General features: G+C 48.7%; 1 protein-coding gene across 8 annotated transcripts in view; it reads left to right on the top strand.

Moving 5' to 3' along the window:
- Nucleotides 1–520: 520 nt before the first annotated feature.
- The window catches only part of ASTN2 (astrotactin 2), an 800,822-nt gene continuing 782,625 nt past the window's right edge, over nt 521–18,717 (top strand). For 4 of the 8 annotated variants that reach the window (XM_032478291.1, XM_032478290.1, XM_032478293.1 and 1 more), the window contains exon 1: nt 522–1,137. In XM_032478291.1, coding sequence (XP_032334182.1) covers nt 690–1,137 — 448 coding nt within the window. In that variant the 5' untranslated portion in view covers nt 522–689. Of the gene's footprint in view, nt 1,138–18,717 lie in introns of all 8 variants that reach the window. The other 4 variants (XM_032478298.1, XM_032478296.1, XM_032478294.1 and 1 more) reach the window with 2 other exon arrangements.

Raw genomic sequence — 18,717 nt, 5'->3', positions numbered from 1 at the left:
GTCCGGAGAGGGGAGGATGAATGCGTGAGTTGTGGGCAAGTGGGTGGGGAGGGGGCTCTCAGGCCTCAAGGAATTATTTTAAGGACTAGAAAAGGGTACAGGACTTTTCATGGGGCTTGAGGGGAGACAAAGTTAAGTCTTGGCCATCCAGAGGCTCCCCTGACCCCCAGAAGGCGGGACCTGGAGCAAGGCTGGGCTAAGGCGCGCCCCTAGGTGCAGCCTCCGGGTTGAGCCAGGGGTGGGGTGAAGCTGGACGAGCTTGGTTGAGCCCCGGGGAAATTAGGGGAAGCGCCTGGGGTCACTAAGTCTTAGGAATTTGGAGAGGGGTGTTGTGGCTAAAGAATATCGTGAGGGCGGATTGGGGGATCCTGGGAAAGGAGAGGGGGCGACTGGGATTTGCACGGGGCCGGGCGGAGCCTCTGAAACGCTCGGGGTCTGAGGGGGGAGCCAGAGAAGGGGGCGGGCGGCGGGGCCCGGGGAGGCGGCGCGGGGGGGCGGTCCAGGGCTGATCGGGAGGCGGAGCCCGGAGCTGGGGGCTGCTGGCGAGCGGCTCCCACGGCTCCTTAGCTCCGGCGTCCTGGTTCGCTTCGGCGTCCGCCGCCGCCGCCGCCGCCGCCGCTGCCTCTTCCTCCTCCTCCTCCGCCGCCGCCGCCGCCGCCGCCGCTCGCAGCACCGCAGCCCCTCCCGCCATGGCCGCCGCCGGCGCCCGGCTCAGCCCCGGCCCCATCTCGGGGCTCCGGGGGCGGCTGAGGCTCGGCTTCCACCCGGCGCCGCCGCCACTGCTGCTGCTGCTGCTGCTCCTGCTGCCGCCGCCGCCGCTTCTGGCCGGCGCCACCGCCGCCGCCTCGCGGGAGCCCGACAGCCCATGCCGGCTCAAGACCGTCACGGTGTCCACGCTGCCCGCCCTGCGGGAGAGCGACATAGGCTGGAGCGGCACCCGCACCGGGGCCGGGGCTGGGACTGGGACCGGGGCCGGAGCCGCCGCCGCCGCCGCAGCCGCCGCGTCCCCGGGCTCCGCCGGCACAGCGGGCACCGCCGCCGAGTCGCGCCTCTTGCTCTTTGTGCGTAATGAGCTGCCGGGGCGCATCGCGGTGCAGGACGACCTGGACAACACAGAGCTGCCCTTCTTCACCCTGGGTAAGACTGGGCGCCGGCACACGCGGGATCCTAAGGAACCCGGAGCCCCTAAGTGAAGCTGGACGGGTGGGGGCGCCCTGGGGATTCCCGCCCCGGGCTACCCGGAGCGCCGTTAAGAGAGGACAGCTGAGGGGCCCGGAGGGCGTACAGGTGGTTGGAAGGAGTACGGGGCAGGAGGTCTGGGCGAGCGCGTGGTGGGAGCCCGGGGGCGTGCCAGTCTTCCCGCAGCGGGGACCTGTCCCTCCGTCTCTCAGTCCATCCCCGACGCCGGAGACCCCAGATGACTGAGTGTGCTAGAGCTAGGCGCAGTGGTCGTCCCCGGCTCGGAAGCCAGGTCCGAGTCCAGGCGCCCACTGCTCATCCAGGCACGGCCACTGGCCGCCTGCGGTTACCGCCCCCTCGCTCTCGCCTCGGAGTTGTTGGTTCTGCTTTTCCGGACAGATTATCACGCAGTCCGCATAAACTCGGTTTTCCTATGGATTGGGTGACCTTGGCCAAGCCTGCCTCCTCTCTCTGGGCCTCAGTTTTGGCCATCTGTGAAGTGGGGTTGGGGAGGATTGAGGGATTTCTGAGCCCAAGGTCTCCACTTTCAGATTCTCCCTCCATCTCCGTTGTCGCATTCGTTCCCTTCTCTCCTCCCAGCGGAGAGCGGGTTTGTCCTCACAGTTCACCCACTGGCCTAATAATAATAACTTAAAGGCATGAAAAGGAAAGAGGCGAGGAAAAGGGTGGGGATGGGGGCTCAAACGGAAAAGTTAATCAGAAAGTTCACAAGCAGCTTGCTGCCTGCTGGTTCCCAGCGCGAATTCCGGAGGAGTCGGCCCTTCGGTGAAGCTGTGGGAAGCGCGGCTGATTTCCCACCCGGGTAATTGATAGCTTAATTATCTCGGAGAGCGTTTACAAAAATGTTGTTCCCCCTTAGCTCTCCCGCGGTCGCTGATCGCTCTCTCTCTCCCCTCCCCTCTTGGGGGCGCGGGGCGCGATTGGTCGTCGGATTCTGGCCAATAACAGCTCCTGGAAGGCGCGGGGGGCTCGCCCCAGACTCCAGACTTCCCCATCGTTGCCTCCTCGAGATTCGGCTCAGCTCCAGCACCGCGAGGGTGAAGGGCTTTATCGGTCAGCGCCTTCAAGATCCCGGCTTGAACCTCTGAGGTTAACTCTTTGCTCACCCGAGAAGCCCCAAAGAGTAATCAATGGACTAAATGCCTCTCTCCTGGGAGCCATGATATTTTTGATGTATTTTTGTGACCCCCTCCCCTTTCCCTATCATGCTGTCTCTGAAGATTTGAACAAGTGCTAGGCCCTCTCGTGGTCTAAGCTTGAGCCTCGGGTTTCTGGCCCCTGGCTCTCCCCAGCTGGCTGTAACCTGAGCATTCTGAGCTTTCTGGGATACTAGACAGGAGACCGCCTTGCAGGTTCCTTGGGGACTTCACACGGGGGGCGCCGTGTCTGGCTTAGGACACACTTACAACATTCAAGCATACACACTTGTGGTCTGTCTCTCTCACACACACACACACACACACACACACACACACACACCCTTCCCACGTGCACCTGAGGGCTGCCCATTTCCAAGGAAGGGGATGGGGTGGAAATGGGGTTCCTTAGGGTAAAGAGCTAATCTTGGGTTCATGGTCAACTCCTATGACCCCACAGCAGGATAGAGGCCTTCCAGAGACTCGGGGTTCCTTCCACACCACTTCCACACAACCTTCTCCTTTCCCCTGGGAGATCTCTCTAATCTGGGTTGTCCCCAGAGGTCGGGAGTAGGAATCCACTAAATGGCTGTCCAAATGAGGGGCAAAGGGGAACATTCTTGGGTATGGCATGACTTGGAAGCCAGAACCTGGGAGCATTCCAATTCCCCTTGGATATGGAGGACCTGGTCCAGCGACCTGCAGGAGTCGCTCCTGAATTTCTGGAGCTGGCAATTGCTGCCTTTTTAAACTTTGGCTTTCAAGAGGGAATGGGTGCCTGGGAGCCCAGGGAAGGCTGAGTGAGGATCTGGAAGTCTCAAATCCCTCAGAACCATGCTTCATCATGAAGAGTCTCCTGGTGCCCTCCACTTGGAGCCTTCTGTCTTCTCTGACGCAAGCAGCTGAGTCTGGCGGCTGGGGACTGCCTGCTATGGAGTGGCGGGGTGCCTTCCTCCTTGGCAGCTCTGAGCCCTTTGGGGAGTTGGGTTCCTGCCTCCTCTTTCTTCCCCCAGCGCCCTGGACTGGCAGCTCAAGGCATTTCTGCCAGGGATTTGGCTAGGGAGGTAGTCACCAGATGGCCGAGTGTAGCAGGAGCTGTGTAGGGAGACGTGGGCTTTTTGTTTGTGTTGGTCTTCTACTGTTTGCGTGTAAACACAGAGTGCACAATGAGCTCTGGGAGGGCCAGGCTGGCTGAACATGAGGGCTGGTGAGGGGTGGATCCTATGAGTCATTTGTGGACAGGTCTTCCCCGGGGTCCCGAGGCTGCCCCATCCCATCATCGTATCCTCACACCTTCTAAATATCCTTCCTTAGTGTTTGACTCTGGAGGGTTGGGTGAGTTTTTTGCTATTAGGCTGCCGGTTCAAGGGATTTGGAGATGGCATTATACCACAGATGCGCTTGCAAAGTCAATGCCAGATCCTGCCAATAGTGGAGTGTGTGGAGCCACCGCTAGGGGGTGACAGTGTCTGCCAAAGCCCTCCGGGCCATGCTTTGGGTTGTGGGCCAGAGATGGTGGTGGTAAAATGTTCCTAGCATTAAAGAGAGTGAACAAACCGTTTTTACTCCAAGTCCAGTTGGGGCACCTCACAGTTATTTTGCGTACACTGTCTGCCAGTCCTCCTTTACAAGCTGGCTACAAGGTCACTGACATTCCTGGCCCTCCCTCCCTCCATTCTGCCTCTCTTGTTTGAATTATTGGCTCTATTATTGATAGGGCCCAGACTCAAAAGGCTTTTCTTCAGGTCTCTTCCTCTTCGTGTTTCTGATCTTCCCTTTGTGTTCCAGCCTGCTTTATGTAGGTGGAAATTTCCCTCAGAGGTGAAATCCCCCCCAGGTTTCTGTGTCTGGGCCTCTTCTTCAGAATCTAAGTCAATGGCACTGATAAAGTAAATTTCCTTGAAATTGGTCAAGGAATAGCAAATAGTTGTTGAATCCTTCATATAGTGTTAAGAACTTGACTCTTACCTTTTATTATTGATTCATATAAAATACATGGAGTGGGCACTGCTGTTACTTATTCCCATTTTACAGGCTAGGAAGCATTCTTAGGTCAGGTACCTAGTCTCACTGTGAGTGAATGCAGACCCAAGCCTGGAACCTCAGTTCACCAGACACCTACATTCTTGGTAACTGCTAAACAGCCACCCTGAGCCAAATATGCACTGACAAGCTAGCTGCATTCATGTAGGTATGGTGCAGGGTCCTGGAAAGAAACAACAGTCATCAATCTGACAAGAACCTATCTTAAGGGAACCTCAGCTACACTGGCTCGCTGAAGTATGAGAGTGAGGCATGAGTGAAATGGCCGCCAATGACCCTGCCAACTCCAAGTTCTGTGACTCATGGGATGTCAAAGGGCATTCTATTTAATGGTGCCAGTGAGTGATGGAGATGACACATTCCGTAACATCAGGGAGGGAAGGCATCTCTTTAGACTCAGAGAAATCTGGGGACACTTCCTGGACAGGAAAAAAAAAAACAAAAAACAAAAAACAAAAAACCGTGCGAGGCCATGGAGATAGGCTGGAAGAGAAGTATGCCCCAACACAGTTTGGAGACTTGAGGCTGGTTAGGTCGTGGAACTCTCAGCTGTGCCCCACTATGACCTTGAACAACTCATTTATCCCCAGATCATCAGTTCTTTGTGCTGTGATATGAGTAGGTAGAGGAGCCCTAGAATAATCCGTCGACGTAAAGACTCTATGAACTTGAGGTGCCCTGACCCATTCTGTAACTCTGACTAGCTCCTCTTCTCACTGTCTCCTTTCCTTTGCTGGTAGCATGGGGGTGTTGGGAAGGACTGATTGAAAAGAAAGAATTTGAGCAGGAGCACCTGTCACTGCAGGGCTTCTGAGGTGAACCTGCATATCAGTCAGTTCTCATTTCCCCCCAGGCAGCCCCAGAGTCCGCCTGTGGATGTAGCTTTAATGCCCACAGGTAGGGAAATGGCATCTTTCTTCCTGTGCTTGACAGTGGCCAATCTGGACTGTTTACCACCAGCCTTGATTCAGCAAAAGTGGGAAGGAGATAAAACAGTGTAACTACTCATTATCAACATTTGTTACTAATTTGCCTCATCATATATATCACACAGGTGAGGAATGTGCTCTGTATTTGCAAGGGTGGGGGTGGGGGAGGGTGGTGTGGGGAGAAGGAAAAACCATCCAGTAGTTGGTTTAAAGGCACCTGCATGAGCAGACCTGGCAGTGTCCTGAAGATTTGTCCCTAAAGGATGCTCTTTGCAGGAAGCTGATTGGCTTGGAAGAAAAAGATGGCCTGAAATGCCAACTTGGTCAGGTCTGCGAAGATTCCTTAAAATGCAAATAAAAAATGGATACCCAAATAGAAAAGCCTCCAGGAGGGAGGGACCAGGCACTAGGTCAGAAGAGTTTCTGGAAGCAGGGAGTTTAGCCAAAGAGAAACAGTCCACAAAGGGCTGGAGGAGCTTCCTTTGAATGTCAACATGGATTGAGGCATGTGCTTTTTTTCTGCCTGGTTCTAAGGAATGTCCTAATGGTGCAAATACTAAGGAGATGGAGTTCAACACTACAGGAGGATGTGTCCCAGGGAGTTGTCCAACAACCCCACATTCTGACCCTTAATGATGAAGGGGTCGACATGGGAGGAAGCCTTCAAGCAGAGGCTATGCAGTTCTTTGGCAGGCATTCGGAGAAAGGACCAGAGGCATTGAGGCTATCAGCCCTTTATGGTTTCTGGTTTCTGGTTTCTGGTGCCAGTTATTAAGTGGGAGAAAAAACATACACAGATAGATAAGCTGAGTTTTCTGACCACAGAATACTCATTAAAATCAATTCCAGTGTTTCTTTTTCCTTGTATGGGTAAGAGAGAGAGATTCTGGGGTGGCTGAGAGGCTGAATTTGATGTTTTCAAACAAAGCTAGGCTTTAAAAAATGTTATTTTCTTATTTGGGTTCCCAGTCCCTTATCACTAAATAAAGTATTTCAGTAGCATCAGACTTCAAGGTCCCATCCTGCTGTGATGTTCCAGGTTTCTGGGACATTGTAAATAAGGGGGACTGTTCAGTGGTCTCTGATCTGAGTTTTCTCACCTTTCCGCTCACTTCCCTTACTCCATTCCCACTGCTTTGGCAGCTCAAATCTGATGAAATCTATTTAATAATTGGGGCAGAGAGAGAGAGATGTATTGTCTGCCATCAGAAGGTACAGTTGGCTCCCCGAATCTGTGTGTTCTATATCCACAGATTCAACCAATCACGGGCTGACTGCATGATGCCATTTTGTCTAAGGGACTGGAGCATCCATGAATTTTGGAAGGGGTTGGTGTCCTGGAACCAGTCCCCTGCAGTTACCAAGGGAGTGGGTGATAGGGCAGGGCAAGAGGAGGATTTGTTTCAGCTGTAGGAGAGGCCCAGGTGGGGCCAAGGCCATCCAGATTTGCATATTTCTAGGTGTCAAGAATACCAGCCAGCAAGACAGCACAGTGCTGCAAGCTTTGATGTGGCCCAGTGTTTGATCATTTTCCTGAATGGGGCCCCCCAGCTGCAAGATCATTCGATCATTTTAATTTACAGAAATTCCAGCAGTAGGTTTGACTAGGCCTCTGGCAGGCAAAACCTCTTCCTTCTCACCTCCTTGCTTGGCTGTAAACTAGGTGTTGGCTGCCATAGGATGGTGTGAACATGTGTGCTGGGGAGAGAGGAAGATGGAGCGTGATGGTGACTTCTCTGAGTCAAGCCATGAAAACTGTTACCATGACCATCAACTTTGATGGGCTCCCAGAATCCCAGACTCTCAGAGCTCAGTGAATCCAGCCCCTCCATTTTACGTGGTAACACTGGGGCCCAGGCAAGGAAAGAGACCTACTTAAAGATCAGCTGTTCAGACTGAAACCTAGTGGTCCTGAGTCCCACCCACTCCATGCTTCTTTCCATCACATTGACCATGAACACATGGTTCTGGTTAAACACAGCTCAGATCTACAACTTGTTCAAACATCATACCACCACTCTCTCCTCCTCTCCCTTGCAAAACAAACCAAAAACCAAAGAAACAAACAAACAAACAAAAGAAACAAAATCCAAAAACATCTTAAGGAGAAAAGTATCCCTAGGGAAACTAAATTTGTTCTCCTGCCCAGGTATCCAGCTGGTTGGTTCCAAGCTCTCCTGAGAGCCTTAGCTGATGGGCTTTGTGCTGGGGTAGAGGGAGCCTCAATGCCTTTCACTCCAGCTGCCTTTGAAGGGGAGCAGAAGCCTGCCCTTTTCCCGGAAGAGAAAGAGTTGACTTTAACCTTGAGGTGGAGCAGATGCTTCCTTTGCCTATACTTTCCCAAGTTCTCATACTGACCAGCTAGTGGCAACAGAAGATTAACTATAGCGAGAGAGAGCTGGCTTCTCTTTCCTTCCAGCAGAGCTTGCCGCCTCTCTGCCCCAGAAGGAGGCAGGCAGCCGTGCTTGGCAGGACCGGCTCTATTCTGCATCACCAGTGCTCTCCTTTCACTAGCTCACTGCTGTCTGCAGCTCTTTTGGACAACAGCCTCCATAAAGATGTCTCTTTGGATTGGAAGGGAGGGGGGGCGGTGACAACCCAATGTAAGACTGAAGTATTTGCAGCTTCCTCACTGGCGTACTGGAACATACAAGCAGCTCCTCTGTGAGTCAGAAATGGACAAGGATATGGTATGTTACTAACCATCAGGGTTTTCACCAGAGGAGGAACCCTTTCTCTACCCGCGTTGTTGCAGCCCCTGGTGGGCTCAGACCTCAACACTTCTCTAAACCACGATTTCAGCAGTCAACTTGCTGGTCTATCTTCCTCTAGTCTCATCCTCTCTAATCCAGCATCTGTACTCGCCGACAGAGTAATTTCATTAAAAACCCAAACCTGATCATGGCTGTCCTCTTCTAAAGCACCTCACTGGTTCCCCATAGATTTTAACATGAAGTTCAAGCTTCTTATTGTGATGTAAGGTCCATGGTCAGATTCTGCCCTGACTGCCCTCCCTTCTTGTTCTGTAACTCTGCCCCAGTGGCCCTGGGAAATTCCTTACCTTTCAAGACTGAATTCAAGTACCAGCTTACCTTTGAAGCCTTTCCTGGCTTCTTCACACCAAAGTTGGACACTCTGGGCCTTGGAGCCCACAAGCAATAGAAAGACTGTTGCAACAATGGCTAGTCCCTTAGAACTGTGGCACATCTACAATGTGCTAGGCACTCTTCCAGGTGCACAGGGTGCATCAGCGAATAAAAGACATAGATTCCTGTATTCAGAGAGTCAGAGCGCTCATATCCAGCAGTACGTGCATACATGGGCATGTGTATGTGTGTGTATGTAGTGGTAAGAGGACAATAACAATGAACGTAATAAAAAAGAAAATTATGTAGTATGTGAGAATGTAATACATTGGGGGAAAAGTGGACATTTTTGAGATGAGGAAATCAGTTTTAATATTAAATAGGGCAGAGGGAGAGCTTACTTGAGAGTGTAGGGTTAGAACCAAGGCTTGAAGGCCATGAAGACGTTGCCAAGCAAATACAAAGAAGAGCATTCCAGGCAGAGAACAGCTGCAGCAAAGACCTGACTCCAGAGCACACCTGGAGTGTCCGAGGGCCAGCGCGAGGCCAGCACAGCTGGAGTGGAGTGGGTGGGGGGTGGGCAGGACAGGAGGAAATGGGGATCACATAGGGCCATAGACTGCTGTCAGGATTGGGGCTTTTACTATGGGTGATGTGGAGAACTAGGCAGGATTTTAAGCAAAAGGGTATCACTATCTGACTTGTATTTCAAAGGACTTGCTCAGGCTGCTCTGTAGAGGAGCATGGATGGCAGAGGAAGATCTGTGGAAGATTGCTCAGGTGAGAGATGATGGTGGCTTGGCCTAGAGTGAGCAGAGCTTCTGTGTTTCTCTGTCTTGTGCTGCTTGTTTATGAACTCCATAAGCAGAGAACATGCCTCCTTCATCTGTGGGGCTGCAGTGACTCACCCTGGGCTTGGCACATCCTAGGTGTTCAGGGGATCGTAGCTGACTAGAACCTTGGGTTTGCCAAATCTCATCTCAGAATCCATTCTGTGCAAAACAGGAGAGGTGTTGAAATTCCACTCCTCCATTAAGGCTGAGCTGGAATGCCACCTCTTCCCTAAAGCCTTCCCTCTTCTGAGCTCCGCAGCGATTTCCTCCACCTTCTCCTGCCTCTGAATTATTCTGGGGTGTTTGTAGGATGAGCAGTGAGACCTGTTTGAGTAGAGGAAAGAGAACTGGGTTTAGGGAAGACCTTTTCTTGAGAATCACAGGAGCCAGATAAGGGATTAGGACCTTTGCATTGTGCCAAACAGAGAGGCACTGAATGGTTGGGAATCATCAGCTGTCATAAAGGGTAAGAATTTAGGACGTTATCTAAACAGAACCCTTCTATACAGAGATGGAGAAGTTGAGGTCACAGTGGCAAGTCTATTGTGGAACAGGAACCAGATCCAGTGTACTGACTCCTAATCTGACGTGTCCTCCTCCCACCTGAGTCCAGGCCACTGCGGGATGGGGAGGTGGGGAGCTGGTATTGCAGACCATTCTGGCATAGGGTAGATTATGAAAAAAGCACCCATTTATTGAACATTTACTGTGCCATGGATGCAATGCTGGCACATCTGTTATTTCATTTTATCCTTTCCATATTGCTGGAAGACAGATAGGATTCATCTTATGTTACTGGGGAGACAGAGGCCCAGAGGAGTTAAGGAAGATCTGCAAGGTCACATATCTCTTATATGGCTGAGCCGGGTCCAAACCCGGGTCTGCCTGGTTCCAAGCCCTGTGCTTCTCTGCCTCCCATGCTGCACAGAACTAGGAGTGCTCTTGAATTTTCATCTCTTCGACAACCTCTTTTACTTTTATCTCTCCCTCTTCTCATTACCGAGAAGTTGCAGACATTTCTTATAGAGGAACTTCAGGTGTGACAGCCTCACAGGCCCGAGGGGACTGAACACCTGGTTTCTGGGCTGCCAGGAGCTGACTCAGCATCTCCCCAGGCCCTGTCGCTCCTTGCTGGTTTGCCAGGAGAGCGTGGGGCCTTATCTCACTTTCTCTAGACGTCACTCATTACCCCGGACTACTCGACAAGCAGATTCCGAGGCTGCTGTGCCTTCTTGATTCTCCTTCTCTCCTTCCCCTTTCTTCTTTCCACTTCCTTCTTCTCCCAGTGCTTAGGGAAGCCCCACCTTCTGCTGGGCACACTGTTATACTAGTTGACTTCCATCCACCTAGTGCTTCTTAACAGCACTCTGTGGTTTTTATGCTCCCACCTTGAAAATGAAATTTATATTACATTATACATATGGGATATTTCATAATATGTTATTTTTATATTTATTAAAATGCTGTAATATATAATGATCCTGTAAAAATCCAAATACATAGTTTCTAGGTCTCCTGGAGTATTAGAACTGAGTGAAAGAACACCTTTGAGATCCAGCCCAACTCCCTCCCTTACCTAGCAGAGAGAAGCACATTTTTCAAGGTCCCAAAGCTCAGCTGCAGCAAAATCCAGCCCCTAGCTCAGCTCCTGTGACTTCGGTGTGCCAGCTCTGAAGACCAAAGCCCTGGGACTGAATCCCAGATGCACTACTTCCTCACTGTGGACTTCTGTATACGACCTCTCTGAGCCTCTGTTTGCCCATCAATAAAGTAACGATAACGTAGCAGTCACGTCCCTGTGTTGCTATGATCATTATTTTTGGAGAGCCCTCCGTAAGCTAAATTGCAGTCCGTGCCCAGCACCGTGCTCAGTTTTTACTTACACTAAACCGTATGATCCGTCTGGAGATGGTATGTGCAAAGCACCCAGCATAGCGTCTGGCACAGTTTGTGCTCCGTGCCTCTTAGCCACCTGGAATCCTTTTTATGGAAGGAGGTGGAGGTATGAATAAATAATGAATGCAAATTCCCTTTCCCTCCCCTCCTTTCCACTCTGGCAGTGCTAGGCTTCTGCTTAGCCCTCTGCCCTCCCTCCCCTCAAGGCAGAAAAGAATGAAATTGACCATTGATCCCCGCTCCCTGTCCAGGAGCAGGGGAAAGCGGGGGACTCCAGGGTTTTCTGAGGACAGATTGGACAGAAGCTTGAGAGACTGAGTCTAAGGCAGTTGGGTGTTGGGGGAGGCAGTCGGGGCAGAGCCCCCTCCCTTCTGGTGGTGGCTGGCTGACAAAGCCTTGCTCTCAGGCACCCAGGGAAGTCACGAGTGGCTTTGCAAGCAGCCGAAAAGGGAAGAACATTTCCATTAGCAGAATCAGCAGTAAAGAGATTTCCAGTCACAGTAATAGCTGCATTTGGGGGAATCATTTCAGTGGTGGCTGTGGGCGGAGGGGGGAGGGGGCAGGGCGGCAGGAGAGTCGCAGAGACGTCTGGTCTGCCTGCAGGAGCTGAGAGACGGCATCAATGAGAACCAGGAGCCAGAGGCCAGTGCCTCTGGGGGAGCCGGGTGGGTCCTTGGACAAACACTCTGAACCTCCTTCCTCCCTCCAGACAGAGCCCCCTTTAAGAAGTTCCCAGGGGAGGCAGCACACTCATTCTCTGCTGCTTTTGCTCTGATTACCTGGGTTACTCTCTTCAAGACTTCAGAGCCAGCAGCAACTTCCCAGGCTCCTGGGATTTGTCAGTGGGAAAGCTCCCAGATTATTTAGCCCAGTTTTTCCTAAAGTTAGCTACTCTACAGATTCACCTTAGAAGCCAAGTTTTCCCTTCCAGCTCTGCAGAGGCACCTGGGAGGGGCCTGGGAATCTGTACTTTAACAAGTGTGCCAAATCCTTGGTATGTCCCTGGACCACCTGGGTGCAGCAGCCCCTGTGCACCTCTTCAGCCTCACCTCCTGACCTTCCCCGTGGCACTTGGGGCCCTAGCCTCACTAGCAGACGGGTAGCAGATTTCTGAGGGAACCGGGCGTGATCCCTTCATCTGACCCCTGAATGGAAAGGCTGTTCTCTCTGCTGAGAATGCTTTTCTAGTTCCTGAGTTACCTGGCTAGCTCCTGGTCTCAGCTCAGCTGTTACCTCTTCCAAGGAAGCGTCTCTTTCTCCTCCAAGGTTTAGGTAGAGGGTCTTTTCCTCTCCCCCCACCCTGAATGCTCATACATCCCTGGTAGGGTTGACACATTTTGTGAACAAAAATAAGTGCAAAAAATAAAATGCAGGATGGCCAGTTAAACTTGCGTTTCAGACAATGAATACTTGCTTAGTATAACTGTCTCCCATATGTCCTGTGCAACATTTGGGACATAGTTATACTAAAAATGACTCTCTGATTATCAGAAATTCAAATTTAACTGGACAGCCTGTATTTTATGTGGCAATCCTGCAGGGACCGTGTGTTTCTCTCTCTCCTGTCAGGGAGTCGTACCACCAGTGTGTGATTTGTGTCCCAAACCTGTTCTCCCCACATCTCTTCCATCGCGGGAAACCAGACTACCATTCACCCAGTTACTCAAGTGCAGGAATCATCTTTGATACTTCTCTTTCCTTGCCTCACTCATTCTTTCAGGCAGCCAGCCCTGTTGGTCTTCTAAAATGACTCTCGAAATTGTTCACTTCTCATAATTTCCTCCTGCCGTCACTTTTGTACAAGCTCACTTGGGCTATTACGTCAGTCTCCTCACTGGTCTTCCTGCTGCCTCTCCATCTTCCTTATCCTTTCCATACATCATTTGATAGCTAGCACATGGGCCAGATCCAGCTTGCTGCCTGCTTTTGTATGGCCTGTAAGCCTATTTACTTGTTTAAATACTTGAAAAAAATCAAAAGAAGAATATTTCACGATATGTGACAATTGTATGAAATTCAAGTGTCAGTGTCCATAAACAAATATTTATTGGAACACAGTGACACTCACCCACTCGTGTCTGTCCTGTCCATGGTTGCTTTCACCTTTCAGCAGGAGTCAAATAGTAGCAACAATGAGTATCTGGCCCACAAAGCTTAAAATATTTACTAACTGTTCCTTTATAGAAAGAAGTTTGCCAGCCCTGCTGTATACAGTAACCGGAGTGATCTTTTCCAAAAGGCCAATTAGATCTTGCCACTCTCCTGTTTAAACCCTTTAATCATTTCTTATTGCTCTTAAGATAAGATCCTAATTCCTTTTCACACTCTAGAAAATCCTTTAAAAAAATTGCCTTCTTTTCTGAGTTCCTATTTTGTTTTCTCCCTTGCTCATAGAACTTGAACATCACCTCCTCCAAGAAGTATTCCCTGACCAAAGTAGAACCCTGGTACACCGTTCCCTCATTGCTTGCTTGCTTGTTTGCTTCATTCATTCATTCATTCATTCATTAATCTTTATCTGATAGCTCCTTGTGGTAGGGACTGTGTCTTGTTCCTCTTTTTGCTCTCGGAACTATATAGTGCAGGACACATCACATGGTAGGTGCTGAGTAAATATTTCCTGACCAAATGAATGAAACAGGGGCAGGGATGGGGTGACAGTTTGTGAGCCCCACCTTACAGGGTACCTGCCTCATCGGGGGTTGTCCTCTTGCTTATTAGGAGATTGCTCACAGGATTCTAAGAGCTGAAGTTTGTAGCACATATAAAGCAGTGCCCACCACTCAGCACATGCTACCTGGGTGTCTGTGAAATAAACAGAAGGAAACAGGCTGTACCTTAATCCCTAGGCCATGCCCTCTCCCCACTTGATTTGCATTTGGAGCATATTTAGGAGAATTCACAGGAAGTCCTGTGACTAAAGACCTTATGGAGCCAGGGAGCAGGGTCATCTGGTGCCCAGGATTAGAAGCCAGGTGTCCTGGGGTTTGGTCCCAGTTCTGCTGGGTGCCTGTGGTCAAGTCCTTTCCACCTTCTGGACTTCTTCCCCCCATTTCTAATGTGATAAAATTTAAGCAAGTGACAGGTGAGGTTCTTCTCAGCCGCCTCAGCTCAGCAGGGGCCCAGGAGGGATAGAAAAGTTCCCTTTAGGAGCTTCTGAGGATGGAAGCAGCTGCAGCCGGATAAAGCCGACTCCCTCCCTTCCTCCCTCCCTCCCTGCATCCTTCCCGGAGTGTCTGAAGATCAAATCCTCAGCTCTGAACCCAGGTGCAACTCAAATTTTCAAGCCCAGTCTCACACTAATTTGTTAGGGAACCTTCTTCAATTACTTCCTCTAGCCTCCCCCAGGGAGGGAGACCGGAGAAGCTGACCGCCCAAAGTAGCCAATTACCTGTCTGCCAATAGCAGGACTCCTACCATCCCTCCCTCCCTGCTTTCCTTTCTCCACTTTATTCTCCTGGCTTCTAAACCATCTCTCCAAACTGCGGAACCCTCTAGGGAAGGGCTTCAGTTCACCTGCCTCCCTGCTCCCAGTCGGGGACGGGAGGGGCAGCTCTCCCCCAAGAGGGCCAGCGGGTGAGTAGGCAGGGAGCTGAGAAAGGGCAGCTGCAGACCTCGGAAAGCCAAACAGCTTTGGCAAGTCTACTAAATACCAAACTCAGCTAGATTGGGAGGCAGTGCCTTGGGTTCTAGTCTTGTTTCTGCCATTCACTTCCTGTGGTGTCAAATAAATAACAGTTCCTCTATGGGCCTCAGGTAAGATTAAGTGACTATTGTCAGAGCCATCTCTCCTTCAGGAAGCTGGGGAAGACTGGGCTGCATGAGATACTCCAGGAGAGAGGAGGAACCTCCTAGCCCTGTGTGTGACTGGAATCCCTGGTGTCTAGAGCTGTGCCTGTCACATAGTAGGCACTCAGTAAATATTTGTTGAATAAAGGAATGAATAACTGGAAAATGCACATGATCAGACATTGCTAATCAACTTAATCACAGCTTCAGATGCTTTCTCAGTGATGCCCCCATCAGTCACTGGGGTCAATTGGGGTTTGCATGGCTAACAAATCTACTCAAGTTCCCTAGACTAAACCAGTTCACCTAAAACCCCTGGTTCACCTTAAGTTCCCCTTGCTTGCAGCTAAGCCCCTTCAGTCTGGAGTCAGTGGTTCTTCCACCCCAGACCTTGTGCTGAGTCCCTTGGAGGCACAGAAATGCAAGGAGTTCACAGACTATTAGGATAATACTTGCACTTTTTTGATTAAAAAAAAAACAAACTCCCTTTCATGGGTATTTTTAATATCTGCGTATTACAGATGAAGACTTGGCCATTCAGAGAGATCAAGTCAGTTGCACAAGGTCACATAGTAAGTGGAATTAGCTGTATTTATTTTTAAAAGGAATCTTTGTGTCACTCTCACGAATGGAACACCAGAATAACTTGCTATAAATGGAAAATAGCCCACAAAAGTAAGTATAGTATTCACGTGCCATCTAAATTCGTCTCTCATACCACACTTGGGAAAACATTGACTTAGCCCAACTGCTGAGATAAAGATATTCGTTTAAAATTTAAATTTTGCCCACTTAATTGTGAGGTTTATTTTGATGTATACTTTAAAAAATATCTTCCCTGCCTCATAACTACTCCCCATTTTTTAAAGATCCAGCTTGAATGTGCCTTTGCTGCTTCCAAATGACTTTCTTGGCTCCCCCAAGAGTAGTTACCTCCCAAGCACTTTGTATATTCACTGCAGTCCGTGTTTTCATGAAAATATTGTGATTGTTTAATTGTCTGTCTCTCTCGCTAGTCTTGTAAGCTTCCCAAGTTAAACACCGTGTCTCTTTAATATCTGTAACTCCAGCAACTAGTGCTTGCATACTTATTAAATTTTTAACCTTAATTTTAGACTTCAACAAAAGGAATACAAACTTGTAACAAATTAAAATGATTCAGGAACATTATACAGGAAACAATGAAAGTCTCTCCCTCTGCCCAGTCTCATTCCCCAGAAGTGATCATGATGAAGAGTTTGCTGGGATCCTAGTGAAATGTGGAATAAAGAAGGGCCTGAACAGCCACCTTTGGTGATGCAACACAGATGAAGTGATTGTCCGAGGTCACTCTGCAAGTTTCTTGCAAGCAGCTCAGGAGTATTAATGAAATCGTCTTTTCATTAGGGCATTGGTTTTTCAGACTGGGTTCCATGATAGATCTGGGGAGCTTGAATTGCTCTGGGCTTCAGCTAAAGAGACGTTCCAGTATAAACCAGCTCCGGGTATGTTCAGGCCCCAGAATCGATGACTGCAGATTTCTTCCAGGCCACAAGCAGGGAGTCCTCTTCTTGACTGACCCTACTTGAATGAATATAAATAAATTAAATGAATATATATAATGAATGCATATATATAAAATAAATAAATATATTATGTCTGTATATATACAAATGTATCTGTTTACACACACATACATACTTGCATGTATACATATATACATACAGATACCTGTGAGGGAGAGAGAGTATGATAATGATTTTTCTGTCTGGAGAGCTAAAAGAAGAAACTGAACCCAGCAAGGAAGGAACCAGAAAGGAAACAATTATCCTGGGTCGGGGGTGGGTGTCTCTTTCTTTCTGGCACAGTATTTGACATGATGGATAAAGCAGTTCTTTCCTCCCTTAACTTTTTTTCCTCACTTGAGTGGGGAGACAGACTATTCAGGAGAGGGTTACCTAGGCTTAGGTTGAGTTGTTGCCTTTAGAAACCCTCGTTTATGAAGCTGTGTAGATTGGCAGCTGGTCAGTTAATAGAAAAAGTCTATTAAAGCAGGGAATCATAAAAAAATAATAATGCACCTTAAACATTTCATTTTTAACTTAAAATACATAAATGTGTATACGTTTGCCAATGATTTGATGTAGGCCCCGGGCCTGCCTCTGAGTCTGGGTCAGCTGATTGGAGTTCCATGCCATCTTTCTTGCATGAACTGTGCTCATAATGCACCAAATATGATCTCCAATGTTGGTTTCATTAAAGGGGACTGAGAACTTAAGGATTCTTGCCAAGTAATTCTTCTAGAATTTTATGATTCCTTTCTAAATTTTTATAGTTGTCACACCTGACCTAACTCAATAGCAATATTTAAGTGGCTTTATTTTTATCATAAAATCAACTTAGTCCTCACAGAAGCCACTTTCTTTTGATGCTCATAAATTTTAAATTTACACAGTATTTTATTAAATTTTAGAATTATGGGAAACACAACAGGCATAAACAAGTTTGGGAAACAAGCTGGCTGTCTGTAAAAATGCAACTTCACTGACGGCGAAATTCCAAGAATGCTGGAGAGGAAGTACCTGACTAGTGGGAGCATAGAGGGCTTCGGAGTTTCAGGATGTTATACAGAAATGATGGAGAACAATGGTTAAACCGATCGTCTGTGCTGAGAAGGCCAGCTAAAAGCTTTTGAAATTTACATGTGTTCCACATTGACAGAGGCATTAATGTCACAGATATTTTAGTGGTTGAGCCATTAGATAGCATTTTGCCCAGAACTCTGATTTAAAGAAGAAGAAAAGGGGACTTGACTTGTACGCACTGTTGGGGGGAATGTAAATTTTTGCAGCCACCATGAAAAGCGGTGTGGAAGTTCCTCAAAAAAATTAAAAAACAGAACTACTGTATGACCCAACAGTTCCACTTCTGGGTATTTATCAGAAGAAAATGAAATTGCTAATTCGAAAAGGTAGATGCCCTTCTATGTTCATCACAGCATTGTTTATAATAGCCAAGATATGAAGGCAACCTACGTGTCCATCTAAGGATGAATGGATAAAAAAGATATGGTTTATACATACAATAGGATATTATTCGGCCATGAGAAAGAAGGAAATCCTTCCATCTGTGACCACGTGGAGGGACCTTGAGGGCATCACGCTTAGAGAAATAAGTCCAACAGAAAAAGACAGTTACTGTATGATACCACTGATACATGGAATCTACAAAAGCCAAACTCATAGAAACAGAGACTAGAATGGTGGTTACTGGGCGGTGGGGGAAATGAGGAGATGTTGGCCCAAGAGTACACATTTCAAGTTAGAAGAGAAATACATTCTGGGGATCTCATGTGCAGCGTGGTGACCACAGTTAACAATACTGTATTATATCCTTGAAAGTTACTAAGAGAGTCCTTTTAAATGTTCCCACCACAAAAACAAAATGGTAATTGTGTGACGTGGTGAAAGGTGTTAGGGAATGCCATGGTGGTAATCATTTTCCAATATATAATTGTATCAAATCAACACACTGTGCACCTTAAATTTTCACAATGTTATGTGTCAATTATATCTCAGTGAAGCTGGAAAACCTAATTTAAAAAAAATTGAATCCCAGAGCTGAGTAGGGAACTCAGGTCATTAGACTCTTAGAGTTCATGGTCCCTCCTGGGTCTCCCCAGCAGTTGTCACCAATGCCCCTTTCCTTTTGAGTGGCCTTTTAAGGGAGGCACCTCCACACTTCCCCTGTTTTACAGGTGAGGAAACTGGTTCAAATACTGAGGTGACCTAGCATGGTATAGAGAGCAAGGTAGAATTGCAGTTCA

Source organism: Camelus ferus, chromosome 4 (assembly GCF_009834535.1).
Source record: "Camelus ferus isolate YT-003-E chromosome 4, BCGSAC_Cfer_1.0, whole genome shotgun sequence".
NCBI classification, from domain to species: Eukaryota; Metazoa; Chordata; class Mammalia; order Artiodactyla; family Camelidae; genus Camelus; species Camelus ferus.
This window is presented reverse-complemented; position numbering and strand designations above follow the sequence as displayed.